The 27,171-nt window shown below is 41.4% G+C and overlaps 1 protein-coding gene across 2 annotated transcripts in view; it reads right to left on the bottom strand.

The window, feature by feature from the left end:
• NEGR1 (neuronal growth regulator 1) overlaps nt 1-26,719 on the bottom strand; it is a 457,176-nt gene extending 430,457 nt beyond the window's left edge. Inside the window, exon 1 of one of the 2 annotated variants that reach the window (XM_081193857.1) lies at nt 26,107-26,719. In XM_081193857.1, coding sequence (XP_081049983.1) covers nt 26,107-26,282 — 176 coding nt within the window. In that variant the 5' untranslated portion in view covers nt 26,283-26,719. The remainder of the gene's footprint in view (nt 1-26,106) is intronic. The other variant, XM_081193858.1, reaches the window with a different exon arrangement.
• Between the last annotated feature and the right edge of the window lie 452 nt (nt 26,720-27,171).

The following is a 27,171-nucleotide window of genomic DNA, read 5'->3' on the forward strand; positions in this document are numbered from 1 at the left end:
TTTTGGTCATCTGTAGGGCAACTTGTGGGGAAATTGTGGTTTGTTAAGTAAACTGCAACTTAGAGTTTATGTGTGAATCAGGCCTTGGTGCAGTAAAGAGTGCTAGAGTTTGATTGTAGAGGCATCAAGCTCGTTTGTAATTGCTGGAGTATTGTGCCTTGGTTCACTGCAGTGAACTAAGCAAGGGAAGACATTCCATACCTTAGAAAGAGATTAAGCTAGTGCCCAAAAAGAAAGTGATTAACCTCATAATAACAAATCTCCACAGTATTCCTTTGCATGGGTTTTGATTGTAGAAACTGTTTCAGCTGACAATAAATAAATGCTAAAATTTCTCCTAAAAATAACAAAGTGGTGGGTTTTTTGGGGGGTGGGGAAACAGTGACTGGAATCTGAAGTCCAGCAGTTTGGAAAATCCCAAGCTATTAGAGTCATGTTCTACTCAGGATGACTTGGTGCCAGCTCTCTATCAGCCATCCCCACAGCTGGCTTCCCTCGTTCCTTTTCTCCTGAAATTGCTAAAGCAAAAGGGGAATCAGTAGCCAAGAAGGCTTAAAGAAGAAGACCTGAGTGCCCATGATTCCTGTCTGTCATTAATGATTCTGAGTATGCTTGAGGCATTTTATTGCTGAGTGAAACTCTTGTGAACAGGTAAATAGGAACTACAGTTTTGGGAATTCTTACAAGCACTGGACCTTCTAAGTATGCTCAGGAGCCTTGAAGGCGGTTGGAGACCAAAGTTATGATGGATTTTTGGATGGTTTCCCTTCTCCTTATCAATTTGTAATTTGGGAACATGTGGAAAAACATAGGGAAACGCGGACCAACCAAACAAAAAACTAATAGGGGAGGTCCCAACAGTTCACTCTTTCTTAATTGCACGGGGTTGGACTAGATGACCCTTGGGTACCTTTCAGCTCTACAATTCTATGATTCCATGATTCATTTTAGAAGCACTGTGTGAAAAAATCCCAACAAAATGTTTTCTCCAATGAACCTCAAGTCAATTATGAAGCAAGGCGAAAGATTTCTATCACTGCATTTTACCTGTTGGTGGCCCAGCTATGCCCAGTCTAAAATCTCTGCGGAGCTCCAATCTGCACAGCGATTTTGAGCATCAGACTGACAGAATGTTTTCATATATTTAGTGTGCAAATTGTTCATTTGAAAGAATCAAACAGCCCACATTCTTTTAAATATTCAGCCACTGAAGCAAACTGATGCTGGTGGTGTTTACAAAAGCCATTACAGAGCAGTCTGATAATACATTTGCAAAGTACAGTATCTTGATGAATAATTCAAAGTAGTTCTATTTAATATACACTGATGAGAGAAGATGTCTTAAATTATTGTACCACTTCCTGTTATTGTGTGTAAGAGAGAGGACGAAGAGTCTAAACAACAACGAAGATTGCAAAACATACATGGATTTATTATTTAACTAATATGGCCAAACCTGCTTGTGTACTCAGGTGCTGACCACTCCCCATCCCCACCCTCACTTTATTGGAGAATAACCAGACAAAACAAAATACTTTGAGTCAAATAAGGCCACATCTTTATTGCTTACAGATGTAAGAAGGTTAGCATAGGCATTGGGTATAACCATTAACATCTAGCGTGCCTGCTGGAAGCATTTATTTTGGGGTCAACCCTGAAGTGAGGAGGTCCTATGACTTACACCAAATAGGATTGTCACCGTGAGATTGCTGCCTTGAGGAGTACTATGGCCCTAGTCCCAGCCTGGGCATCTGGACAGAAACAACTCCTCTGGGATCCCTTTAGCGGGATAACTCATATGCTTGGAAGGACAGGCAAAGGCTACATACAACCTCCCGTCCAACCAAGACTAAGACTTACCCAATGCATAAACTGCCAGAAGTTGTGATGATTACTTTGAGGTAGCCAAAACCACCAGACATGGGATGGAAAATAATTCTGCCCAGTCCCAAATAAGGCAACTAACATTGTCCATAGCAAGGTCAAGCACAGTATACTATTGACAAAAACATAGGGAGGGGTGGGCAGGAGATCCAACAAGGAACTGCCTGGGGGGAATAGGCAGGTTGCTTTTTGTACCCAAGGAGTGAAACCTGCTGGCTCAGTTGACCCACCCCCTGGGAACAGCCCACCCCTCAGACTGCTTGCCATTGGCCTATTGAACAGCCACGCTTGAATCTGAATTCCCAACTGGCATGGAGGACAATTTAACTCCATGCTGGCCAGGAAACCCCCACAAGCAGCTGTCTAATGTTGGATTGCACCGGGTGAGCCAGTACAGGCCTGCAACTCTGCCACACAATTAAGCATGATAAGTGGACATGTAGGAAATTTGAAGAAACACAATTAAAGCAATATATTTCCAGCTTAAAAAAGAAAACTTTAAAATAAAAATAAGGGTTCTTCTTCAGGGAATTCTAACTGCTACCACAGAACATCACTCAGTGAACTCAACCATAATACCAAAACTCTATGCATCTAGAAGTCTGTTCCACTGCTGAACAGCTCTTATTGTCAGAAAGTTTCTCCAAATGTTTTTCTGGAATCTCCTTTCTTGCAACTTGAAGCCATTGGTTCGAGTCCTACCATCCAGAGCAGGAGAAAACAAGCATGCTCCCTCCTCCATGTGACAGCCCTTAAGATATTTGAAGATGGCTATCAAATCTCCTCTTAATCTCCTCTCTTCCAAGCTAAACATACCCAGGTCCTTCAAGCGCTCCTCATAAAACTTAGTTTCCAGACCCTTGATCATCTTGATTGCCCTCTTCTGCACACGTTCCAGCTTGTCAACATCCATCTTAAATTGTGCTGCCCAGAATTGGACACAGTATTCCAAGTGTGGTCTGACTAAGGCAGAATAGAGTGGTACTATTACTTCCCTTGATCTGGACACTATACTTCTGTTGATGCACCCTGTTGCTGTTGTTCAGTCGTGTCCGACTCTTCGTGACCCCATGGACCAGAGCACGTCAGGCAGTCCTGTCTTCCACTGCCTCCCGCAGTTTGGTCAGACTCATGTTTGTAGCTTTGAGAACACTGTCCAACCATCTCGTCCTCTGTCGTCCCCTTCTCCTTGTGCCCTCAATCTTTCCCAACATCAGGGTCTTTTCCAGGGAGTGATGCACCCTAGAATAGCATTAACCTTTTTTGCTGCTGCATCACGCTGTTGACTCATGTTAAGCTTGTGGTCCACCAAGACCCTTAGATCCTTTTCACATGTACTGCTAGCAAGCCAAGTGTCCCCTGTCCTATATTTGTGCATCTGGTTCTTCCTGCCTACGTGCAGAAGCTTACATTTGTCCCTATTGAAATTCATTTTGTTAGCTTGCACCCAGTTCTCCAACCTGTTAATGTCATTTTGAATTCTGATTCTGTCTTCTTTTTTTTTTTTTTTCATGCATAATTTTTTATTAATTTTCAAAAGTCAAAATCGCTTCTCGGCCTTTTGGCTAAGATCAAGTGTAGTATCTGATTCTGTCTTCTAGCTACCCCTCCCAGTTTGGTGTCATCTGCAAATATGATTACCTCAATTCCTTTATCCAAGTCATTTATAAAGGCGTTGAACAACAATGGGTCCAGGACACAACCCTGTGGCACCCCACTTGTCACTTTTTTCCAGGCTGATGAGGAACCATTAATGAGCACTCTTTGGGTTCAGTCAGTCAACCAGCTACAAATCCACCTAACAGTTACCTCGTTCAGCCCACGTTTTACCAGCTTCCTCATGAGAATATCATGGGGGACTTAGTTAATGTTTTTCTTTGTTGTTTGTCATCCTGGACTCCTTTGGGAGGAAAGGCAGCATACACATTTAAACAACAACAACAACAATGATGGTGGTGGTGTATTAATCTTCTACATGCTGGGAATCACTGCAGTTATGAAAACACACTCTTCTGTGTTTCAAAACAAGGCAAGTACAAACCAGGAGTAATGGAGCTGACTTGTTTAACTAAGCCAGGATTCATATATATATAAATATATGGATGGAATGAACTAATTTCCTCTTGCCCAAGCACAGCGATTGTTGCCATCCATTTTAACCAAAATAGAGTGATATTAAGTAGCTCCATAACTGTTGCATGTATCTTATGTGTATACATTTGTTTTTATACCCCTTAGGTTGAGCAGACAAATTAAGGCAGTGGTATTCAAAACATTTCTAACTTCAGATAACTTTTTCCATATCAATTCATCTGCCAAAGGCACAATTACATGACAGAGGGCTCTGAGGTGCACTTGGTGTGTACAGAGCACAGGAACTCACTGCTGCCTTGAGTGAGGTGAAAATAAAAAAATTCCTTCCAGTAGCACCTTAAAGACCAACTAAGTTAGTTCTTGGTATGAGCTTTCGTGTGCATGCACACTTCTTCAGATACACACGAAATGCATGCACACGAAAGCTCATACCAAGAACTAACTTAGTTGGTCTTTAAGGTGCTACTGGAAGGAATTTTTTTTATTTTGACTATGGCAGACCAACACGGCTACCTATCTACTACTTGAGTGAGGTGAGTACATCATCCCAAGCACACTCAATGTTATCCTGCTATACATTTCAGGGAAAGATCTAGAGCATGGGCAAGCTATCATCCAGGGAAGCTTGTCTGCTATTACTGATCTTCTCACTGAGGAGTCTCTGATAAGTTTCCAAGAAATCCCAGGGTTCCTGAAACACAGTTTGAAAATCAGCGATCTAAGGTCACCCACTACCACCTCTGATACTTTCTGGATAAAATCCCCAGGAATATTTGGGATGTTACTTGCAAAACTGCAGTTGCTATTGATCTTGTTTGGAAGATAGGAATAAATTCACTCCATCTGAGAGCTGTAATGCTAATGACATATTAAATAACAGTCAAGAAATCTTATGATTAGATGTACACATGTAAGCTCTTTATATAATAACTGAACAAAGGTCCGTGCTAAATGCTGTGCAGATATCAGGTTTCTAATACCATCATTTGAATAAAACCCATAATAGATGGGTAATTTTCAGAATTATAAGTATGTTGTTTCCACAGCTTGGCAAATGTTTCCTCGAGCATTAATAGCTTGGCCATGGTAACAATTAACACTGAACTAAGATATGCAGAGAGATGAACTCTTGACCTACTGAGATAGTAGAACTAGAGGGTTATTTCAATTATCTACAATTTAAAATGTCATTTATCCAGTAATGTTAATTATTTACACTGTTCCTAAAATCTTATCAGTATGTGCCATGGATTTCTTGTTCCCTTGAAATATTTAAACACTCACTCCACTCAGCAAGATCCATTACGTGCTGTTTATCATGGAAATTGCTGTTTAAATATCCCCTAAAAAATACACACATACAAGATTAATTTTATATCTGTCATTCGCTTTGAGAGGAAAAGGAGAAAGAGAAGAGAAGCAAATTGTTTACAAAAAAATGATAGAATTTCAGTAAACTTCAGCGTTGTTTTCTCTTCTTCAGAAAAATAAAAGCAGCATTTGGGGTTACAATGCTCCCCCCCCCAGCAGGAGCTCAGCTCAGCTCTGTCACCTCTCAGGTGGGTGCCATTGCTATCCTAAGAGAACAAGGGAGAAGTTCGTGATAAGTTCTGGCACCTCTTTTTCCAGAAAAATAGCACTGTGGGATGTATGTGGGTTTTTTGCAGCGTAGGTTGGAGATTTCATCTATGCAGAGATCCAGGAACATCAAAGAACTTGCATGCATTTCCACATAGATCACATTGCACAATAAAGGTCAAGAACCAAGGTTGGTATTCTCTCTCAAGCAAAGTTTTGAGAAAGGACTATGGATTATATATTTTGTTTTAGAAGGCAAACTATGCAGAAAGACTCAAAAGAAAATCAATCACTAGCTTTTGCCTGCAAGACAAGTTCAAATGTTATAAGCCTATAAAATAATTCTGAATACACATAATAATACTAATAATCATCATCATCATCACTAAAGCTTATGCTGAATCGCAGTCCTTTCCATAAACAAAAGCACTCCATCTGTGAATGAAAGGGTTTTGTTCAATCCATATCTTCACTTTTATGCTAAACTTATTTATTAACATATTCTGTGGGCAATGTACAGCTAACTTTACCACACCACATCCTTAAAGTTCACATGGTTTGAAAGAAATTCATTTTAACACAGTTCTAGTTTTGATGCTCCTAATGTTGTTTGTCAAAGACTGGATACTAACTGTAAATGTGCACTGCAACTTCATGGGGGTTTTTTTTTGGGGGGGGGGGGCTGTTGGAGAGCCAGCTTGAAGCTGAGAATTGTGGAAGAATATTTTCTTCCATCACTTCTCAAATCTAAATTTCCATTCTCTTTTCATTTTATAGAATGGCAACAGAGCTCAAGTACATGTTGTTGAGTATATTTAGTTCATCCCAAGCAGAACATGGCTGCCGCAGAACATGCAAGATAGGAATAATGAAACTGACAAAAGACAACTTGGGAACTGTACTGACTGAAAGTCTGCCTACATCTCCTTTGTTTCTAAATCCGTTTGAAACCCTTATTATACCTTTGCAGACTTTTTGCTAGAAAAATATGATGGTTCTTTTAAATAGATTTTTTTAAAAAAGCAAAACAAAACGTAAGTGGTCACAATTATTAGGAATGCACAGGACACTTCAATTTATTCATGTGGAGTTTCCTATTGTTCTACCCCTTGGACTTGAGTTACCAAAGAAAGTCCATTGTCTTGTGCATTGGTGGAATTTCTTGCAGATCAACCCTAAATGCATATTAACTACTCCCCATGCAAAGGTTCCAAAGAGCAACTGTGAAACTAGCACACATCTGCAGTTTATTCAATAAGTCCTGTCATTCTAAAGGTGAAGTTGATATGCAGCTGAAAGTGTACTCTTTGAAGCTTTTGGGGTAGAGGCAGCTCCACAGGACATGTATGTAGAAGCCTGACATGGCACCTTGGCAGCAGGATACAAAGCTAATAAGTTCAGCCTTCATCTTCCCAAGCTACATGGAATACCCTTATGCTAATAAGGATTAATTGTGAATGCTTTAAGTTCAAAGGCAGTAGGATGTAGCTATATAATTGATGCACAGTTGGAGACCTTCAACCTTCTAAGTCTTAATATTCTACCTGCAACTGCAAGCAGACTTTCCCCCAGTCTTTTCCTGTATTCACAGTGAAGGTGTTGCCGCCTTATTTTATTTTATTTTAAGAAATTATTTGTGGCAGGGAGTAACAGGTTTTACACATGTATACATATTAATAAACTAAAGGCTTAGGTGAGGCATTTAAATGCTGACACAATACAATATTTTGTTGTTTAGCAGATCCGACCATTTTACACTGGCTGAGGGAGAAAGTACAAGGATGAAAGGTGTTTTACTAAGCAATTATATTCAGCAGAAGATTGCAAAGGAAAATACTCTAAGCATTTTTGTCCTTCTGAATTGAGCATCAAGATGGCAATCATATAGGAATTATTAACATCCTTCTTCTTTTTCTCTTCCTCTTCTCCTCCTTCTTCTTCTTCTTCTTCTTCTTCTTCTTCTTCTTCTTCTTCTTCTTCTTCTTCTTCATTTAGAGAAATATATAACTTTGTTAGATCCCAAAGATACAGTAGCTGAAGGGATACATTTGTGGGGGACTTTGGCGGCCTTTCAATAACTCAGTCTCCAGTAGCTTGAAAGGCTGTTCTTGGCACTCAATGAAAGCATTCTTTCAGTAAGAGTAGGCTAGTTGTAGAATCTCAAGAAATTTTGGAAGCACAGGAAACATGTTTATGGTGCAGGGCTTTGCTTTGTTTTTTAATTACCGAAGTTTTTACCTTTTCCTTACTCTACCTCTATGTTGCCTGATTGCAACCTATCACAACACCAAATGAAACAAAAACCTATCGGGTTTTTGTTTTTTTACCTATGTTTAACTGTCTTCAGAATTCCTCCCTCAATTTCCTTCAGATATGATGGAAGATATTTTTTTAAAATATTACTGTAATCCCAGAGTCTGCATTTCAGGGTTTTCTTTTATTCAGTCAATTTATCTGGCAATGGTTTTGTATGGGCAGCGTGAAAAGTCAAATAAGTTTTTATATTCAAGCTTGAACATTTCCTATTAGTTCTACTAGAGATAAACAAATATGCAACTTAACTACTAGTGTGCCTCCACATTTCAGAACACCTGATCATCAGTCCTTTTCTTGGCTGCATGCTCTACCTGCAGGATGTGGAGTACAATCCTGTCTGTTCAGAAGTAAGTCTCACTGATTTCAGTGGGAGTTAGAACCCCTATGATAGGCATGTAGTGGATTGCAGCTTTTGATGGAATATTTTGGTTACATCCACATAGTGCTATTTTTCTAGAAAAATAGGTTCCAGAACTCACTATGGACACCTCCCTTGTTCTCTTAGAGTGGCAGTGCTGCCCACCTGAGAGGTATCAGAATTGAGTTCTGGTGAGTTCCAGCTGAAATAAAAGCTCTGCATCCACACCATGCATTTAAAGTACTTAGCTTCCCCTAAAGAACTCTGGGAAGCGTAGTTCCCTCTCACAGAGCTACAAGATTGTTAACAAAATACAGTTCTTAGGATTCTTTGGGGAAAGTTGTGTTATTTAAATGTGTGTGAGTGTGCTTTAAATGTATGGTGTATATGTAATCTCAATGATATTTCTTACAACAACCTTTCTTACACATTTTTCATGAATGTTGATTCTGCTGTTAATTCATGCACTTGTGTTGCTCTTTGTCTTTTTGCTTTCTGCTGTTTTGGGCCTTTAGTTAATTTGTGTTTTAATCCTTAGATTATTGCTTTGTTGCTCAGAGGAAGTGTGTGTGTGTGTGTGTAGAGTTACTGTAATCAAAGCAGGCATTGTGGTGGTGAAATTTGATACCTATATTACTTTTACATCATTACTGAATTTACATGGCATAATTTTCATTGCATTTGTACTGCTAGAGTAGCAACATCTGCACAACACACTAAAATATTTCCTATTTGTTAAGTGCTAATGCACAAAAACTATGCAGCTCTGTTGCACAACAATTTAACATTTATTTAAAAGGATTTGCATGACAAAACTATGACTGGCTGTTACTGAAATTACAGAAAGAAGAGTTCCTTTGTACCATTTCCAGCTTACTGAGAGGCAGTGTAGGAACAACATATCTCAAAGGGCTACTCCCTTTCCTTTTCAATGTGTTGTTCCAGAGCCATATCCAGAACTGTACTTAGGGGTTGGCAAAACCACCCCTGCCGAGTATGCAGGCCCAGAAGGGGCGAGTGTGGATGTAGAAAGGTCCCACGGTGTGAATAGAGCATTGGTAAAGTTTCTCTAGATCCAATCCTCTAAGGTCAACCCTCTGAAGCAGAAGTGTCTTTATGGGAAGTGAAAAAGCTATTGCAGAACTAAGTCTGGAAGGTGCTGGATCAGAACACAAAATGATGAAATTCATCAATGACCCTTACCATAGACCACCAAAACAACAGGTGTTATTTTTATGTTAAATGTTGTGTTTTCTGTCAAGCAGGTGATAGCTACACCATACTCAGAGTAGACTCAATGGACTGATAAAGTCAATTTATCTTTGTGAACCTAACTTGATATCTCTCAGTGTTAATAGAATCGATGTTGAGTTATAATTATTTGAAGGAAATGACTCAGAGCATCATTTAAGTATATACCTACATAGTTTCAACTTGTTTTAAAAGTAATTGCCATGGCATTTGCTTCACTTTTCAAATGGGAGCCCACTTTTCCTATAAAGGATTATCCCATAATTTGTTAATTAATAACTGCTAAGTGCTCTTCAATTAGCCATGGCACCATCTGAGAAATATATCACAAAGTGTTGACAAAGTATTGAAGCCAAATGCCTTCAGTGAGCGTTTCTCCTAAATTAAAACCCATTGATACTGTGATGCAGAGTGGTAGAGGTAGTGCACAAATAATCCTTGTTCTGTGGTCAGCAAATCCATCAACATGGGCTTATATCAGTGGGCCAAATTCACACATACAATAAATGAAGTGGCAAAACTGTTCCTGGATTGGACCACTCCCAATTGTAGGTTCAATATCACCCTGGGGAAAAATTACAAAAGTAGCATGGATCTCAACAAACTCTCTTCAGCTAAAATTTGAAAAATATTGACTTATATTATTATATTTCCATGTAGCCACACCAAGATTTTATATCTTATTTTGAAGGAATAAAATACAATGATAGACTAGAGTTGCTGTAAAGTGTTTGCAGCCTCTTTCACCAATATATGTCTGGCTCAGTACAATTTACACTTCAGAGGAAATGAATGAGTTCTTTCTCACCTGCTTCAAATTGTCAGAAATGATTCAAGGTCTACCCAAATAATCATTTAGAACATAATCCAAGACTCAAAAAAGGTCCCCACATTTCCACCAAGAGAAGCATCTCTGTTGCTCTGTCTAGGGACTATTTTGAAGAACTGTGAGGAAAACTGCACATAGGAGCAAATGTCTATCTTGCATGGAAAACTCGGTTGCCTCAGAATTCTCATGATTGTGGGCTTCCACTCCAGTTTCCTGATGGACAGCTCCTCAAAGCAGCTGCCTGGGCAAAACCATGGAGAAGCATATCCACTGCATTACATTGGGGTGGGGTGGTGGCAGTGTTTTCATGAACGGTACCTGAAGAAATCTTCAAAATCCTACCCCTCAACTGGAGATCTTTAAGACTGGAAACAACCAATCCATACAACTAATACAACCACAGGGACAATGCTAATCCAGAGGAACTCAATGATTGGAACCTGCTCCTACAATGGGGGTGCAACCCCATCCAGAACAGGCCATCTATCCAGTTCCCAGACATGAGAATCACCAACCTACAGAACCTCTGTCTTGTAGGAATCTAGTCTCAGTTTACTGATCCCTAAAGAGCCCACTGCTGCCTCCAGAAACCAGTCACAGCCCCACATGGTTCAGATATAATAGAGAAAAAGAATTGAGTGTCATCAGCATATTGATTACAGTGTGCCTCAAATCTCTACCTGTCAAAGTTCTATATTTATGTTAGCATCTTATGTATAATTTCAATCAAACTTCCACAGGTGATAACAACCTTCATGTGCCATGCCTTAGTTCTACACAAAAGCTGCCTGTTTGAAAGCCAAAAATGTCCCAATGATTCCTTCATGCTACCAGCCACAGAAAACTTATTCTAGAGCAATCCCATGATCTAGAGAAAACAGTATTGGCACTGCAGCCCAAGGCTTCAATCCTAAACATACCTGTCTCCTAGTAAATCTAACTTAAATTGGTGTGGCACACTTCTAACTTCACATCATGAGCATCTATCTGAAAGACTAGCAACAGACACCCTTAGCGTATTTTCATACTATTTTTCACTCATTACTTAAATTAAGAAATAAGGTTCAATCAACTGTTTAGATGAACGAGACTGTTCAACCCCAAAAGCAAATAGCTTACATTTCATTATTAGATTTTCATTCCCCTAACATAGTTTCATTCTTCATTATTCAAAGTAGTAAAATCATAATTACATATTAAACAGTAGGAAACCAAATATTGTGCAATGTTTAAGTAACTCAATCACTAGTGTTGGCAGAAACTGTAGAACAGCTCAATGTGTAGCTCAATTGATATTCCTTTAAGAGGTTAAATTCATTGTGGGTAAAGGACTTTCTTTCCCTGTAATTATTGCTATTGAGACTGCAAATATTGTATTAAAGCAATAATCCCCAACAGGGAGGGATTACCTTGGAAAATTAATGGCACAAGGAACCAAAAACCCTTAGTAGATCATTGACAGGAAGAAGAACGCCAGCACATCAAAAATTTAAGTATTAAAAATTAGATTGTTACGTATATAATTAGAGAGAGGACATCAGGAGTCGCCTACAGTATATGAATATGGAATATTCATTATCTTTACAGTGATGACTGGGAAAGCTATTCCCAGTCTTAAAGCCTGCAGATTCAAGTTATCCTTTCATATGTTCCATCTTGTTGAATAGAACAGTTTCTCCAAAGATAAATGAAACAAAAGCTCATAGAAGCAAAGGCCATCTTTAATACTTACTTTTTCCTCAATGTGATGTGGAAACCTAAATTTTTGTGTATTCCCTATCACAGGAATACTGCCAGCACAAAAAAGGGCATAGAAATGAACAAATTCAATTTCCTATTAGTTTTGGAGAAGACCCAGATTTAAAAGATGTATTGACATTGATTTCAAATGAACACTGTCCTCTTTGGGTTACCTATGATTCTTATTGCTAGAAGGAACAGTAGTGGTTTTTCCCTGAAATGCATTATATCTACTAGCTTTGAATACCAAACTGGAGAAGAGCCACCTTTTACATGCCAAGTAAGATGACAAAAAGAGAGAGAGAATAAAGCTGGCATGTCTATGCAGCTTGTGTGCCTTTCAGTTTCTGCTGCCTCCACTTAATTGGGACACACACATTAAACTGCAATATAAAAGCTCTGGTTGATTGATCTACCAGTTCAACAGATTAAAGCTTGAAGCCCTAAATAACAAGACAGGCATACATAAATTAATGAGAGCGTACAACCTGCACTATCATATTCTCAAAGTTTATTGAAAGAAGTAAATGTATGTGTTTAGAGATCACTTTTCCAATGCCAAAATCAGCTTACAATAGAGAAGTTCAAAATAACAAAAAACTACAAGAAAAGGGCTACCGGATAAATAGACATCTCCAGCCAAATACAGATAATACACCTTCATTGGCTGCACTGATGTTAGAAGGAATGGGTAGGAACGGAACACCCTCCAGATATTGTAGACTGCAACTCCCATCATCCTTGGCCATTGGTGACCCCAATTGAGCGTTGGAGTCCACGGTGTCTGGAGGGCATGGTTGCAATCTCTGGAGAAAATTACACACTTGGCAGAAAGATAGGAAATGGGTTGGTTGGTTAGCAAGCTGGTTCTCCTAAAATTATTCGAAAGAACTATTGGCAGTTGCAGTCTTACAGCCAGGTTCAAAGCAGATATTGCTAAGCAGGCAGTGAACAGGTGAAGAACAATTCAGTTTCCAAACAGAAAAAACTTCTGCTTCTGCATACCACAAAATCTGGTCTGTTGTGGAGAGAAAAATAGCTTATCAAAGTATGACTTAGCATGTTTTGCGGACTGATAGGCCTACTGGGATGGTTTGCAGAAAAGTAAATGATCTTTTGGGAGAACATAGCTGAGCTTTTTTTCTTTTTCCAACGATTATGTACTGCTAGAGAAATGGGGAACCTGTGGACTCCAGTTATAACTGCACATCATCCTGGACCATTATGCATTTTGGCTGGGGATGATGGGACTTGCAGTCCAACAACAAATGGTAGGTCATGTAGGTTTCCTACTGCTAATATACTGTACAGTCAAAAAAGGTTGCGGCGCTCATCTCGCTTTCAGGCTGAGGGAGCCGGCATTTGTCCGCAGACAGCTTTCTGGGTCATGTGGCCAGCATGACTAAACCACTTCTGGCACAATGGGACACCGTGATGGAAACCAGAGTGCATGGAAACGCCGTTTACCTTCCCACCGCAGCGTTACCTATTTATCTATATGCACTGGTGTGCTTCGAACTGCTAGGTTGGCAGGAGATGGGACAGAGCAACGGGAGCTCACCCTGTTACGAGGATTCGAATTCCAATCGGCAAGCCTAAGAGGCTCAGTGGTTTAGACCACAGCGCCACCCATGTCCCTAATATACAGTATTTTATCCCCAATGTATAGGGCTGTGCCCCTTCCACTTGTAATGCATGTTGGCTGGGCATTTATTTTATCTATTATTGTATTTATATTCCACCTTTTCTCCAAAAGTCTCTAGGTGGCACAAACACTTTCCCCCCACTCAATCTTATTCTCACAGCAACCCTTTGAGGAAAGTTAGGCTGTAAGAAAGTGGCTGTAGGTTCGTGGCTGATAGGAGTTTGAACCCTGGTCTCTCAGGCCCTAGTCCAGCACTCTAACCACTACACCACATTGTGATGTTGGGAAAATGAAGTCCAACAACATCTGGAAGATGCCAGGTTCCCTTCCCCAATACTTGACTAGGGCCATAATGGCAAATCCGTGTCCCTTTTTAATCTAAGATTCCAGGAAGTTTCAGCAGCATCCTCTGCCAAGTATTTCATTTAACAGGTCAACAATTAAAAGTAACAAGCAAATAACTGGAACACCATTAATGAAATTCCATCTGTAAAATCTAATCAGCGACTACATTGGAAGTTCTGCAAACCTGGGCTTTCATTAAGCTCACACAGCAAAGGAAGTGAACACAGGCTTGTGGCAACCAGCTAAACTATTCACTCAACAGCTTGTGCAATGGTTTTGGCAACAGCTGGTGTGGCTGCTGTGCTGTGGTAACAAATAAAAAAAGTATCTCCAGTTCTTGTTTACTGATGGGAAGTTGCTTTATTCTGTGTTCTGTTGCCAGAGTACACACATATATTTAGAACTTGGGGACTTGCTGTTACCAGAGAGAGAGAGAGAGAGTGAAAAAGACACAGTGCAGAGGTCCAGATGGCTAAACGGATTTGCTGGGATAACAGCTCATGCTGTATCATGCTCTGAAAAAAAGCCTACAATGTAAGGGAAGACTTCCACCAAAACAGAAGCAGAGCTTAATTCTAAGGCACACCATCATCCAGAGATTTATTCATTATTACTGCATTTATCAGGACATGGGTTATACACTGCAGACCAAGTCATTGCCATTTAAGGGCCAGGAATAAGCCCAGAGTTTCTCACAACTCAAATGAAAAAGGCAAATGACTCTCTCATTTCCTCCCTCTACTGTTTACGTTAAATGGGACAACAAGACCCCATCTCCGGAATCCTATGCCAAAAGTGATTGCTTAGCATTCCTTCATACATCCAGGGTGAAGAACCACATCCAGGGTCTGAATGTGGCCCTCCAAGTCCCTCTATCTTGCTGTCAGGACCATTCTTTGTTGGTGGCAGTGGGGAATGGTAAGTAGAAAGGAGAATTACTGGATGCCAAAAGATCCAAGTTTAAAGCAAATAATCTTTCATGAGAGAAACTCAGAAGAGATTTAAAATCACAAAATATGCAGCAACGTAAGCAAGGAAATATAAGCTGTTGGGCCTTTAAAACACACCCTTGTGAGTTCCCTCTTCCCCTAGTATAGGAAAAGACCACGTTTGATAAGTTAAAAATTGGTTTACTTACAAACACTTCAAAGGTCTTGTTCATGTCCTTTTCCATTCCGCATTCATAAAATGTTACACAGGCAGTAAAACATGGCAACCTGCTCAGACTTTCTTACACATTGAGCTTCTCAGGTAGATTGGGGGTGAACAATTGCCTTGATTACAGTCAAACCTCAGTTGTCGAATGTAATCCATTCCGGAAGCTCGTTTGGCTTCTGAAACGTTCGACAACTGAGGTGTAGCTTCCAACTGGCTGCAAGAGCTTCCAAAAAACATTCGAAAACTGGAGCACTTACTTCCGGGTTTTTGGCATTCGGGAGCTGAAACATTCCAAAACGGAGTTGTTCAGGAACCAAGGTTTGACTGTTGCTAGTTCCTTCCAAGGTGAAGTAGGCCTGGCAGGACAACTTACTCTATAGTCTTAACCCCTCCAGGCATTATTTAGACTGCAACTTGTTGGCTAAATGAGGCTGGCTATCCCATATTCCTCGGCCATACCCTTTCCAGGCACACAGCTCACAGGCCCTGTTTCACATTCTTCTTAAGTGTTTTTGGCTTGGTAGAAATGTGTCCCTGAATTCTGATAGTCCCATATCCAGGCAAACGAGGGATTGAGAGCATATGACAGTGTGTCTAGAAACCAAGCTACCAAAGGTAGCAGATGTCAAAGAAATAAACACTATCTGACTTTTAGAAGACATCTGAAGCCAGCCCTGTTTAGGGAAGCTTTTAAGATTTGATGAATTATTGTATTTTAATATTTTGCTGGAAGCCACCCAGAGTGGCTGGGGAAACCCAGCCAGATGGGTGGGGTATAAATAATAAATTGTTGTTGTTGTAAAAACTGAATGTATTGCTTTGCTCACTTTTGCCTCTGGCTCTGCCTACCTTTTGCACGTGGTCCCTGGAAAATTACCCAAGAGGAAAGGTGGTTGTTGGCCTGAAAGAACCGCCCCCCCTTGAGATATCTCTTGGCCTGCAGAGTAACTTGAAAACCAAAATATGTGCTTGGTGCAGCAAGTGCACATGCATTAAAATGCCAAAACCACATCTGTTTTAAAAAGCAGGTTTGATACAGAGTTTGATTATCTTATCCTTATGGGATTAAAACCAGTGTAATTCCTTCTCTGTAGTCCTTGGGAATGCTGCAGTTTAAGCATGTCAGCTGATCAGGCAGACTTAATCTGGAGGCTGAATCTTCTATTTTGCTAACATTTAGGACACTGACACTTAATGCCATTCAGTGAGAAGAAAGTAATTGAAAAAAATCTAAGGTAATCTTTTTGTCCCAACAGTACATCCTACACAGAAGCAACTTTCATTCCTTACAATATGTATATTTTTTAGTAGCTCTCGGGCACTCTACTATTTCATACCCTTCAACATTTCTCTGATGAAAATAGGGGCATCTTACTCAACAACAACTACAACAATTTTATTATTTATACTCCACCCATCTGACTGGGTTGCCCAAGCCACATTGGGTGGCTTCCAACATACAGTTGTACCTTGGAAGTCGAACGGAATCCATTCCGGAACTCTGTTCAACTTCCAAAATGTTCGGAAACCAAAGTGTGGCTTCTGATTGGCTGCAGTAAGAACCTGCAGCCAATTGGAAGTCGCAGAAGCTCCATCAGACGTTCGGCTTCCAAAAACTGTTTGCAAACCGGAACAGTCACTTCCAGGTTTGCGGCATTTGGGAGCCAAAACATTTGAGAACTAAGCTGTTCGAAAACCAAGGTACAAAAGTATATAGAAACACAATATTAAAAAAAAACTTCTCTATACAAGGCTGGCTTCAGATGTCTTCTAAATGTGGACCTCCTTGGTTCGGGGGTTGTATAACTCCATACACTCCAACATTTTTCCAGTGAAAATAGGGATGTCCTAAGGAAAAGTGGGACACTCTGGGATCAAATAAGAAACTGGGACAGCTTCTGTAAATCTGGAAAAGTGACACTTGTAGGGGCTGTTATTTGCTTATTGCAATACGAAATGTTATTTGTCAATGGATAATTCAATGGCTACTTTGTCTACCAAAATCACCCTGGCAGAGTATAGGACATTTACCTGGTAAAATACTATAGGAAGGCAAGAAAAGAACAGGTATGATCTAGCAGTTCAGGCGGCCAATTTTTTGTGTTCATTTTATAGGATTGTGTCTGTTGACAATCATAATTCCAGAAACTGCTAAAAGGTGTGGGTCAAAATTTAGGGAACACAATTATCAGAAAAGCCCCAAGCTTCCAATATGTCTTCAGCATGCATCCCACCACCAAGCCTCAAAGAAATTCTACTATTTGACTTGCCACTAAAGACTTTACCACTTGATCCTACCCCCTAAATAAATTGGACTCTCAGCTTATGTTAGACCCAGTGAACATAGCCAAATGGTAAGAGAGGATGGTAGCGGTAATCCAAAATACACGGAGGACATTAATTTAATGCTAGTATAGCTCTTTCATTTTTTTGTGATATAAGCGGCACTATAACTTTTCTTTCAATAAACAACTGGATTGTAAAAGTGGAATGGCAATGTTATGCAGATTAGAAGGTTATTGACTCATCTATTTAGGTCCTTATTCCAGATCAAATATCTAGAGAAGTGAAATTTCTGCTGTGTGCTGCAAGCAAAATCTTCCCCTAACTATGCACATTTATTCAGCAGTCCATGAGGTTGCTTTAGTCTGATGCATGCTCATATGCTCCTGGATATATTAGCTCCTCTACCTACATTTAATCTTGTCTTTTCCTCCATTGTAAATCCTTTCCTTATTAATGGCTTCAATTTCTTTCCTCTATTTTATACTTGTAGAATGATTTGCAAAGTGAGTATTCATGCGGATCTTTCTGAAATATTAATACATTTTTTTGCTACATGTAGGTGTCTAAAGTTAAGAAGCTGTTTATGGAAGATTTCTTCATTTCAAATCTATGCCAATTAACAGATAAACACCTGGCACTTGAGCCTGTGGTTAAATCGTCTCTAATATGCACTTCAATTTATTGAATTACAAAAAGGCAGGTTTTTTAATTTGACAGTAGGAAAGGTTTCTAAGCCATAAAAAAACACTTGAGTAATGGAACAAGTTGCTTAGGACTGATATAGAATTAAGTTTATTGAGGGTTTAATAAAAAGAAGCTGGAATAGTTTACAGCAGGTAGACTTGGTAAATGCTACCTTTGTGGGAAGGGCTGAAGAGTTCAGTCCCCAGGATCTCAATATAATAGCTGGAAAGATGGCTGTCTCTAACCCTGGAGACCAGTCTACTGCCAATAATTGTACTATACTGAACTACCCGGACCAATAGTTCCCTATGAAGTTGACCCAAATGCTGATTTATATTCATGCACAAATATATCCAGACATTTGGAAAGAGAAATCAGATCCATTTATACTGCCGTAAAAAGTAAAGGTTAAGGACCCCTGACAGTTAAGTCTAGTCGTGAACGACTCTGGGGTTGCGGTGCTCATCTCGCTTTACTGATTGAGGGAGCCGACATTTGTCCTCAGGCAGTTTTTCTGGGTCATGTGGTCATGACTATGCCACTTTTGGCGAAACCAGAGCAGCGCACGGAAACACCATTTACCTTCCTGCCAGAGCAGTACCTATTTATCTACATGTGCTTTGACGTGCTTTCGAACTGCTAGGTTGGCAGGAGGAGGGACCGAGCAACAGGAACTCACCCTGTCGCGGGGATTCGAACCGCCGACCTTCTGGTCGGCAAGCCCAAGACTCAGTGGTTTAGACCACAGCGCCACCCACATCCCACTTATACTGCCATAGAATCATTATAAACTACAAGTGAGATAACAGACCCCCAACAGCATGCAACATACATACTGCAGGCAGTATATAAACAAAACATACACAACTTTACATCCATCTAAAATATATCCTGGGGGCATCTGATGTCCTCATCTTTATTACTAAACCTTAATGCAGTTCTCTAACTGGTGTTAACAAAAATGCATATGGGGGGAGAGTGTGGATAAAAATGAATATATTAATGAAATTAGATGCAAAAATATCATAGATTTATCCAGTATCATAGAATTGTAGAGCTGGAAGGAACCCTGAGGATCATCTAGTCCAACCCCCTGCAATGCTGTCCCATACGGGGATTGAACCTGCAAACTTGGCATTATCAGCACCACGCTCTATCCAACTGTACCATCCAGCATTACATTAGAAGAAACTGCATGCAAAATGTGTACATTAGTCAAAGCTGCATACAGAAAATGTGGTTTTAGAAGAAATTCACATGCTGAAGAATTTTCATAAGGATTTTTTACTGACGAAACCCTGTGGCTGGGGAAACCCAGCCAGTAAATCTTCATCATCATCATTGAAAATCAATGAAGAAATGTGAAGAAGTGAATTTAAGATTGGGAGGGGGGAGTGTGAAACTGATAGAACTGAAATTGGTTAATTTTTCCATCCCTAGATGCCAAGAGGCATTTTCAGCGAAGATTCTGACCTGCCACCACAAATTATTATGGCCAACTCTGAAAAAATATTAGCATTTTCTTAGGTACCTTTAGGACACACTTCAGAAAAGGTTATTTTCCAGTGAATCTGCAGGGCTTGAACCTGCAATTAAACATCTAAGTCCCATTTTAATGGGCCATAAACTCAGCTTATTTTCTCGTAGATGTTCCCACAGATATAAGACTGCCTTCAGTAAATCTGTATGGCCCTGTTACTATACCTAGCATCCAACTTTCCATTTTTGTCCGAATTCACATTGCTCAACTTGCAACCACGTGTTGATTCCAAAATCAAATCCACCAACACATTAGGTGTGATTTAACGATAATCACATAGGGGCTTTCTTGTTTGCAATGCCTTGATTCTCAATTTTCTTATTCCTCTTGGCCTCAACATCACACCCAAGCAGTTATCTTTGTGAAACTCAGTTCTCCATTTTCCAGCATGTGTCTCTTCCATGTTTCAAGCGGATATGCATTTTGGTGCATTTGCTATTTTCTTCAAACCTTCATTTCAGTCCCACTTCAAAACCAGATTGTTAATTTTAATCTGTGCCTCAAGAATTCAGTCAAGCTTTCCCCCAACAATCTTTTAAGGGCCATAGTGTTGTAGTAGAGCACATGTTTTGCATTTTGATGTTCCCATATTCAGTCCTTGGCATTTCCAGGTAAGACTGGGAAAGATTTCTGCCTTGAATCGCAGAATTTTGCTGATCAGCAGTGTAGGCGATAATAACCTAGATGGACGAATGGCTGGCTCTGTACAAGGCAGTTTACCATGTTCCACTATGTACACTGTCAGGAGTGCTCTGATGGTGTTTCCTGCTTGGCAGGGGGTTGGACTCGATGGCCCTTGTGGTCTCTTCCAACTCTATGATTCTATGATTCTATGATTCTATGATTCACTGTGACACTGGGAAGGAATGAAGTTTATTGACTTACGATGTAGAAAATGAAAAAAAAAAAGGCAGTTGTAGCTCACCAAAAAGGAAGGGAGAAAGAATAACTTTTCCCATCATGGAACTCAAGTTGGAGTACATGGGATTTACATTTGATCTCCCATCTATGGCATCATAGATTCAGGGAGATGACTGTATCATGTGTCCTCACACCTTGCCCCAAGGAAAGCCTAAGCATGTCTGTCCAATTTTTAAAATGGTACCTATAAACTTTGACCTACTCATTGCTTAGTTATAACTATGTTCTTGCAGTAGATCAGATCTGTTGAACTGAACAGACTAGCACAAACTGTGTAAGCGCTTTAAGACATATATTAAGAAGTTGTGTCATTCTATTCAACTAATTCACTGTGTTTGCGTCTGCGGTTTTCATTTTTGTTGAAGTACGTCAACAAAGGCCATGCCCCGAATCACAACAGCGTCTATACCACAGAAGCAATTGGGCTGTTATCAGGTCTGGATGATATATTGTAGAAGCACAGAGATACATCCTAACATAAAACCAATATCCAGGATGCTTATTGCTAAGTCATGATTCATTTTAGTCAGTTCAGAATGACAGAGTACGGTAGTACAATATTATATATGTCTATTCAGAAATAAGCCATAATAAGTTCAATGGGACATATGCCTGGGTGGGATTACAAGTTTCTTTTTTCTTTTCTCCATGGGGTGGGTCATAGCCATTCATTTAAATGGGAGAAAGTTAAAAATATTCAGGAACATTGTTGGTGTGGGAGCTAAATCCTTTTCTGTGATCGAGTTTTCTTGGAGGCAGCAATCTTCACCAGCCTTTCCCAAATTTTGTTCTCGTTTTGCACCAGTCGGTAGATCTCAGGGTTCTAATAAAAAGCAAAAATTGATCATGCAAGCCTGTAGTCAGAATACCCTGTGCTGTACCATAGTTCTAGTTGGGCACTCTCATGTGAGTCCAGTCATATGTGCCTTGTGGAGTGGAGTAGGGGAGCAAGACTCTGCACATTGGTAGCTCTCAGGTATGGTGGGGCCTGCAGGCCCAAGCCTCTGAATGGCACTTGGTTGGTTGGAAAAGGCTGCTATAGAAAAATGGCTGGCTGGAACATATCATAACTCCCAGTGATAATCTTCATCCAGCAAGGATATATCAGAGGTGGAAATTTGTGGCTCGCAGATACTGTTGGCCTACAGTTTCAATAACCCCCAACCATTGTCCACACTAGTGATAGGTGATGGGAGCTAGTGTCCAACAACATCTGGAGGGCTGCAAGTTCTCCATCCCTTGTGTACATCACCAATAATATTAATATTCCAACACTGGAACTGTGATACCCAAATATACAAAATGATAAAAGGTGCTGTAAAGCTGTGGTTTTATTTGGTAGACCTAGGATTTTATTTCAATCTGTGTAGCAATTATGTTTCAACTTGCTGCCCAACCCTATAAAACAAGGCAAGTTGTTTAAAATATAGATTGCTGGCAGACATAAGATGTTTTAGGCTTGCACATAGAAAGTATAATACTTCAAATTTCTCAGATAATACTTACAATATATAGCACATCCCTCCTTTAAACCTTTTGTCAGTGAATTTCTAGACAGATGTGTACTCAGAAATATACCCCACCTTTGTTCAATGGTGATCACTCCCTAGTAACTGTGTATAGGATTGCAGCCCAAGCTTCTGGAAGAAAGCTATCCTTATTCCATCACATTTTGCCCCACATGGGACACTGAAAAGTCACATGGAAGTCTGGCACTGGACTCCACTAATGGTGATTACAAGAATTGCTTCCTAGAAAGAGTCTTGCTACCACTGACACAACCGTAGACATTACTGGCTTCACTTGGCTTGTGGATTTATCAGAGAAAGACTCCACCACCATGCCACAGTTACATCCCTATAGCATCTCAGCTAAAATGCCTAACTGGTAACATTTTTCAACAGTTCAGCAGTCAGATAATTAAAACACCTGTATATCATCCTTATTAACATAATCGTCCTTTCATTAAACAACAAAACTGCTGACTCAAAAACTGAAAGGATGACTCAGAAATCCCAACACTTGACCTTTAATATTAGCCACCAGCAGTTATACTGGACGATTTAAGTCTTCAAATTAGAAGTTTCTTGATTGCAATATTTTAAGCGTGCCGTTCCTTTGGGGACCCCTGGCCATACAAAATATTTCTTTTTAAACATGAAAATACAGTTTGATTCTGAGAATCAAAATATTTGCATGAACCTTATAAAACATACTGTAGTTGTTTGTATACAGAATCACAGTGTTAAAAATATGTGATACAATATCACCTTATATTTATATACATTTCTTTATGCAGAGCAATATGCATTAATCCCAACCATCACACTCTAGTCTTGGGTAAGTGGAAGAAAATACACTAGCTACTACCTGTGAACAAATCAACAGAGCCATTGAAACAGCTGCAATATGTACTCTGCATTCCTTGTCTGTGTTTGAAGAAGGCTGCTTCCCGAATACGACACCCAAAAAGCATTTTCTTGTAGATTTTCATTAATTTAAGTGTTCTGGGTTTTATGCATTAAATAAAAGCTGTGCATAACCTGTAGGGACAAGATTCCAGAGAATGACTAGGAAGTCTGCATCAAATGGCTAAGTTGCTCCTCTGTTTCCTATCAACTTTCCTTGAAAATTGGGCTCCAGTGAAGCAAACTTTGCTTGCACGACAGATACCAAGGGGAATGTATTTCATTCCACAAAATGTGCCATTCCTTAAGAAACGTTCAAGGAATTTTAACAACATTAATATTGCCTTTGCTCTTCTGTGCCCAGTAGATCAGTAATGCATTTTGCTTTCTCTGGTAAAATAATGTATAGTGCATTCTATTCTCGGTGGAATTTTATTTTAAAAGCTGCTATTCATGCTCCCCCACTTACAAGATGGGAAGAATTGCTTTGCCATAAAAGTCCTATTGCATTTATGTAATGTATTCCGCATCATAGCCGGGCCTTGGAGAAATACATATGTCACAGTGATAACATACACATTTAATTCTAGGTGTGAAAAGGCACCATCAGTTGCTTAGTTCTGAATTCATTGGGTTTCTTTAAAAATATGTATGAAGGATTCACACTGCCCACTAGCACTGGTTTGCATCCTAGCATGAATGGGAAAACTCAGCTCATCAACTCTGATCCTTGGCTGTCTTTACATTGGAGGCAATGCAAATAAAGAAAGAGACTAGGGTTGCATTTACTTTCTGTCTGCAGCATGGGAAACCAACAAGAGTAAATTCCAATGTATTCTAAAACCATGGACTGTAACTACAGCATATTACTACAGATGAAAAATATGTCAACCAGTGGTGCATAAACACTGAATGTGTTCTCAGCATCCACCACATGAGAACAGTCAGGGAAATAAATAGGGCTGGGCTGCCCCTGCCACAGTTTGAAACAATGAAAGAGTATCTCCTGCAATAAATATATGGCAAGAGCTTTGCAGTATAAGTGAAAAGCAAGGATTCTGATGAAGTTAGTTTAGGAATCTAATTCACTATCAGCAAGCAACACAATTTATAACCACGTCGTTCATGGTTAAAACTGCTGCAGAGACTAACCTATGAACATGTAAGAAACAAGAAGTAGGAATCTTCGTACTTATTCTAAGTAGTAAGAAAAACCATACAATCGCTCCCCTCCCTTCTCACACACACCCTAGAGAATTGTCCTGGCGATGTGCAAAATGCGACCACTAAAAATTAAGCTGGGGGCTGGGGAGGCACAAATTAAAACAGGTGACTAATTAAGCCAGTTGGGGGGGGCGCTGGGAGGGATGCATAGACGATAGACTGCTACTGGTAAACAAATTCTCCACTAGCCAAGTGGGTTGTTATGAAATGGAAACGTTGTTAAAAAGGAAGGAATTGCAAAACTGCTGTAAACCGTGCAATCGTCTGGTGGCAGAAATATGTATATTTGAAAAAGTAATTAATACACATCGTTAACACCCTCCTATGAAAATCGCCATGAAAATGCCAAGAACCCGAAGTGGAGTGTATCTGTATCCTCAGTGAACTGTTACTGCTGAGCAGTGCTATATAGCAGGCATAGGAAGGTTGCACTGCAGATCCTGTTACAAACATCAAGCACTATCCCAAAGAAATTAAGTCGAGCATCAGTGATTCCCATTCCAACTTCTTTGAACAAACTTAGCATTCCAAAGGCAAGTAAGGACCTTTTGCATTCATCTGCTGCTGAGGGACAGAGTCCACCCCCCCCCATCCCTTTGGATCTTTCCGTTACCAAACTGTCTGCTTATTCTCTACAGTTTCACAACGTCAACTAATTGGGCACGGGGCTCTGCATTTACAAGACAAGTGGCAAATGTGTGCTCTTAAATCATCTCCACACGCAAAGCTCGCTCGCTCTTTTGCTTTTTTTTTTTTTTAAAAAGGAAGAACAGGAGCTCCTTTATTTTGCAGCATAGATCAGGGCTTGGGGGAAATGGTCCAATTAAACATCAGAATACAGGCACCTCTCCCAGGCAAAAAAAGAGAAGTGCGTGTGTTAGTTAATACACTGCGGTATGCATTGCTTGGTACTTGGTACAGATGGATCCCTGGATCAGATCTCTCGAGAAATCTACATATCCCATACCGTAGTAGTCAGATGCGTGGAACTGCACTGTCAGTGATAATGCAGCAAGCATCTGGACGGGAGTTTCAAGCGCCAGAGGGAGGGAGGCTCTGAAGAACGGGGTGGGGGGTGGGTGGCGTTTTAAGCATCACTCGGATCGCTCTGCTGGGCACCAACTTCCAACATTTCTGCTCAAAGGAGATATTTCGCACCGCGCACCACGCACACACAAGAGTCTGCACTGCAGCCACTTCGCCTGCGAAGCTGGGGACGCGGCGGGGAGGGGGGGGGAGAGCGTGCGGGGGGGGGGTTCGCTGTTCTCTGATGAGCCATTACAGCTTTCAGAGGCTTAACAAGGAGCTGAGAGAAGAAGCTGCGAAGCAATTCCGGGGAGAGAGCTAATTGCAAATCCACGAGAAAGGGAATAGTAATAATAATAATAAAAAAACACCACAGAGGGAGCGAGGGAGGAAGACTCACTCCAAAGAGCCCACCGAGTAACGAAAAGGCGATGCTAAAGTTCCGCTGAAAGTCCCACCAAGAGGGGCATTTCGGTGGGGAGAGGAGGAAGGACACCTTTCAACGCCACAAGTGCGGGGGGGGGGGGAGAGAGAGAGAGGCAGGAGGGGACAAAACTCAGAGGGGCTCCATTAGTTTCCAAGTGGGATGGAGCCTCCTCTCTCTTTGCCCAACAACTCCACGGCTCGGACCCAGTTTTTGGTGCAGCCCCCGCGGAGCCAGAACTCTCTTCTCCAGCTGAGAGGGGGTTGAGAAACACAACAACACGCACACACGACACACAGCCCCTCACATGTTCTTTTCCCGCCCTCTGCCCCCCCCCCCCCGCGCGCCGCCCTGAGCAGGAGAGCAGCAGCAGCAGCAGCTGAGGCGAGCCCTACCTCAGCACCGCCGTCTCGCCTTTCCTGACCACCAGGTTGTCCACGGCCGTCCCGGGGAAGTCCACACTTTGCCCGGCGGGCAGGCAGGAGGGCAGCAGGCAGCAGAGGCTCAGCAGCAGCGCGGCCAGCCACTGGTTGGAGCAACAAGCGCCCTGGACCAGAGGCATCATGTCCATGCCTGCTTCGGAGGGAGAAGCTGCGCTGCGCTCCGGCTCGGCGTCGGGCTCTGGGCTCGTCTCCCCTCAGAAGGAAATAGGAAGGGAAAAAAAGGCGCGCGCGCGCGGGCGGGCGGGAAATCGTCGTCGCCTCCTCCGCCTCCTCTCCTTCTTCTTCTTCTTCTTCTCCTCCTCAGGTCCCGGGCGAGCAGCAGAGCGTCCCGGACTCGCTCGTCGCCTCTCGCCTCTTCTCGTCCGGCCGCCGCTGCTGCCTGTGCCGGCTTCGCCTTCGCCTTCTGCCGCCTCCCTCCGCTCCTCGCCGCTTCTCGCTGCCCGCGTCCGGAGCGTGTCTAGTCTCGGGTGTCTCGCACACCATCTAGCGAGGAGGGAAGCGCGCGGGAGAATGAGGCAGCCACACAAGCGGCGGCGGCAGCAGCGGCAGCAGCAGCAGCAACAGCAGCAGCAGACGGACCCCAGGCTCTGAGCCGGTTGCCATGCAGCCGTTTCCGTAGCAACTTGTCCTGGTGGCTGGTGCTGGTGCTGCTGGAGCAGAGAGGGAAAGAGGGGAGGGGATGGTGGCGTTGGTGGGAAAATCACACACACACACACACACACACACACACACACACACACACACACACACCACACAAAATATATATGGCAGAGGGGAAAAGAAAACACACACGCACAGGCAAGCAACAGAAGAGAGTGAAGGGGCACCGCGATGGCAAGAAAGCATCAATTAGAGGCATTGATTGCAGCCAGATAGCGAGCTCGCGTATGTGGAAGACACACACACACACACACACACACAGAGAGAGAGAGAGAGAGAGAGAGAGAGAGAGAGAGAGAGAGAGATTTTCTTTTCAAGAGCTCCAGTTGCTTGTATCTCTCCCCCCCTCCATCTCCT

The sequence above is a fragment of the Podarcis bocagei genome (genome assembly GCF_964188305.1).
Source record: "Podarcis bocagei genome assembly, chromosome: 5".
NCBI classification, from domain to species: Eukaryota; Metazoa; Chordata; class Lepidosauria; order Squamata; family Lacertidae; genus Podarcis; species Podarcis bocagei.